General features: G+C 32.3%; 1 protein-coding gene across 1 annotated transcript; it reads right to left on the bottom strand.

The window, feature by feature from the left end:
* Positions 1–875: 875 nt before the first annotated feature.
* On the bottom strand, positions 876–2842 carry LOC132286596 (feruloyl CoA ortho-hydroxylase F6H1-3-like). Its single transcript, XM_059788954.1, has 2 exons — positions 2259–2842; positions 876–1662 (listed from the first exon to the last, which is right to left on the bottom strand). Exons 1-2 carry the CDS (start codon positions 2762–2764, stop codon positions 1086–1088), a joined length of 1083 nt encoding a protein of 360 aa, XP_059644937.1. The 5' UTR covers positions 2765–2842; the 3' UTR covers positions 876–1085.
* Positions 2843–4082: the final 1240 nt, after the last annotated feature.

Raw genomic sequence — 4082 nt, 5'->3', positions numbered from 1 at the left:
ACATCATCTTCGAGTGAGAGTTTGCCACAATGCCCGTGAGACTAATCTTTGATTGCCATGTCTGTTTTTTTCTTTGAACTTAGTCATAATGTTACGAACACACAGCATGCAAAACATAACTTTCAAAAAGACCAAAGTAATTGAATTTAAACTAAAGAACAATAATTGAAAAAGTATGTAGAATATTCAACACATATTTTCCATAGATCACTCAAGTCTAAAAATGACATATTTTCCATAGATCATTTAAGTCTAAAAATGACATGTTTGACTAAGAATGAAGAATAAGGATCTCCAGAAAAATTGCCTTATTTTTGGAGCCCAATGGTGCACACAAGAGAAAACATATTCTTTTAGTGAGACTATCGCAACAGCCATAAGAATATTCTTTGATTGCAACATGTCTTCATTTGAATTAGATTTTATTTATTTATTTATTTATTTTTTAATGTTAACAACCGAGAAGAATTTCAAACGAATTAAAGAACACAACACTGGAGTAGTTATTGAAGTAATAAACTTTATGCGTAATTTAAATTTTATAAAATTTTATGTTTGAATTTGTTATTATTATTACTAATTTATTTTATTTTATTTTAATTTTTTGGTTAGGTTTACAATATATGGTTATTAAGTAATGGACCCACAATCTCAATGAGACTTTCTCAAGTGGAGCCTTAGGCCATTGCCTCAGGCCAATATAGTTGAGCCGCCCCTGTGCTATAGTGACTAAGATATAAAAGTTAGCTTAAGCTAGGATTTTTTTTCTTCAATGTCCAAAATTTTGGGTCAAGCCATGCCATGACTTTATAGAAAAATCTAGTCTAGACAGGGGTTTCTAAATAGAATCGAATGTATTTATTTAGAGGGAAACATTGGGAATCAGCTGTTGATTTTTCTATTACTGTATTGTGCCCCTTCCCATAATTAAGATTATTACAGAAAAAGCAAAAAGCATAGTACAACCTTTATTGATGGGAAAATAACATGAACAATCTAAATATAATACAACAACAACAGGCACAATCTATATATGTCTCTCATTATTATTTTAACACTTAAAGAGAGAGAGAGAGAGAGAATTCTCATATCTTTGCATATTCTACTGTGTCCTTCCCATCATGAGGTTTCTTGAAGAAATGCTTAACATAATCCGAGCAGAGAACTTCCTTATATATTGGTTTCTCCCCGCTCTCGAGCACCTCCGGCAAAGGGCCAATAACATCACCAGGTCTTGGGTTCACAAAGATTGGGATTGAAATCCTGGTGTTGCTTCCATTAGCAATCACGCGGTGCTCAATGCTCTTGTATCGACCATTGCTCATTATCTGTAGTGCATCACCGATGTTGATGACAAGCGATCCATTGACCGGTGGTACATGGATCCAACTTACGTCACCATCCATTTTCCGCACATAGAGCCCACCAATATTGTCTTGAAGGAGGACGGTCAGTGTTGAGACATCTGAGTGACGCCCTATTCCCACTGTTAGCTCAGGGTTGGGACATTTGGGATAGTAGTTTAGGTTGATTCTCTTTGAACCCATCAAAAGGAACTCTTTTGTTTGGTCAATCTCCTTTACATTGAGTCTATTCATCAGTGCCTCCAACAGCCTTCTAATCACAAACTCAGATCTCTTCATGAATTCCAGTGCTTGGTCCCTAAATTCATACAATAGTTAGTATGTGAAAACATTGTATTAACCTATATTCATGTATTAATTAATGCACAAATATTTGCATTGTAAGGGCGGATATGATAGTATGCTGATTGACTGAGGCTAGCTATAACCTTAAATATAGACCAGAATGGAAATATAAGATTCATGTGCGGATCCAAAATAATTGAGAAAAAGCTTGGTTATTGTAATTAGTGGACATATATATATATATATATATATATATATATATATTACCCTCGTAAAAAACTACCAAGACTTGAATTATTGATCTTAAACTTTGGAAGGTTAAGAAGGACCATCCACAGTTGTTGGTAGTGCAAATATAATTAGTTAAGAAGTGCTAAAAGGATACATAAGGAACGATTGAATTGTAAAAACCCAAGAATGATGATATAGAAATATGGTTAATATTTGCATTTATATATGCGTGTATATAAGTGTGTAAATATATCATATATGTATATGTGTGTGTGCTCATGGGTGCTTGTATCTGCATAATTGTCTGTGTATGCATCTATGGCTGTATATATATATATATATATATATATTTTTGGGGGTAAAACTTTGCATGCTTACTTGCATCCAGGAGGCCAGAATGCACTAGCATCATCTTCTGAAACATAGAAGAGGCTAAGGTAATCTTTCCACTCCAAAGCCTTCTCTGCCACAGGACTGAAGCTCGTGCCAAACCGGACGTTGTTGGTAAGGGACTGCCCTTTTGAGTACTTAATCTTCTCCTCTGCAGGCAATCCAAAGAACTCATGAGTCGCCTTCTTCACATCCTCCAGTACCTCAAGTGGAACACCATGATTGACAATTTGAAAGAACCCCCACTTCTCCGCTGCATCACATATCGATTCAGCCACCTTCGGATCATCCCAATTTGACATGTCAATGACTGGTATGGACTCTCCAGATGCTATTTTGATGGTACCAGCCCTTTCTTCAAGAGGTTGAATATATTGCTTGGGTAGGGCACTGAGTCCCATCTCTGCAAGACCCTTCACGCCATAACCTTCTTTCATTACGAAGTTTTTGACATCCGACGAGTCCGAGAGAAGTGTGGACACTACCGGGGCCATTTTTTGGAGTTTTAAAGGAATGAGAGCTTTAAGGTATTTTGCTGAAAGGAGTAGAGAAGGTGATGGTGTAGTTTGTATCCCATGAAAGATATTTATACTTGTATTGTTCCTTGATCGACTTGCAATGTTCATGCCTTCTCAACTGTCCACTTAAGATGCGTTGAATTTTAGACTGATAACAAAACAATTTCTACTTTGATATCGTCATGAGATTTTTAATTCCAGATAATGACTGATTGCTCTGATCCATAGATTGTTTCCACCCCACTCCTTCACTGTCGATCAATGAATGACTTGATGTTGAGAGAACTATTAAATTCCAAAGACAAGTTGGATAGAATAGAAATCGAATGGGAAAACAATTAGTTGAAAGTTATTTTTTTTTTTTATTTATATATTTTTTTTTCAAGAAGCCAATTTCATGCTACGAATAAGGATTGTTTATGCTCTTTATCTAAGAAGGAAAATGTTACATATTACTTAGCATAATAAGATCAAAAGAAAAAAAAAAAAAAAAGGCTAAAATCATAAAATTCCACTACTTTCAATTTTTGATCATCAAATTTCAATTTATTTCTAAAAACCCCGACACTATTACAAAGTTATCACATTACCCCAATTCTGTTATTGAACCAGGATTGCTAAATGACTAAATTACTCTTATGATATACCATTTTATAAAAATAAAAAAAAAAAGGGAAATTTTATTTTAACAAATTATAAAATTACCCTCCTACACAAACCTGAATATTATAATTAGTTCAATTTAAATGAAAAAAAAAAATCTTTTGTAGAATTCAAAATTTGGTAAACAAAAAACTAAATAGGTCAATCATTATTTATTTTATATTTTTGAAAAATTGAATCATTTTCACACTTCAAAAAATTGACTAATTACTACACAATTTAAATATAAAAATTGACAGCTATTAGGATAGCTAATAATTTTTTTCAAATATGTTTAAATGGCAAACTAATATATTTTGGATAACCACTAAATTTTGAATAAAATTCTAATTACAAAAGTTTAATTCTTATTTAGAAAAATGGTATAAATAAAAAAACGATTGATTCAAAACTCAATTGGAAGAAGATTTCTAAAGTTAGATTTATTATATTTTTAAAAAATAAATAAAACAAAAGGTCTCATCTGTGTTTAAAAACGAAATGCATAATTTGATGGTAAAATTTTTAAATATATTTTTTTTAAATATTCTTGAAATGCCTTCCGTCATAAATTATTTAAAATTTTAATTCAAATATTAAAATTCAATCATTTTCGGTGGTTGAGTAAACGGCGACTTCTATATATTATTTA

This window comes from Cornus florida, unplaced genomic scaffold, assembly GCF_030987335.1.
Source record: "Cornus florida cultivar Cherokee Brave unplaced genomic scaffold, ASM3098733v1 CherokeeBrave_3.0.0_Hap2_Chr11, whole genome shotgun sequence".
Classification (NCBI taxonomy): domain Eukaryota; kingdom Viridiplantae; phylum Streptophyta; class Magnoliopsida; order Cornales; family Cornaceae; genus Cornus; species Cornus florida.
Note: the sequence above shows the minus strand (reverse complement) of the source record. Positions and strands in the feature narration are given on the sequence as shown.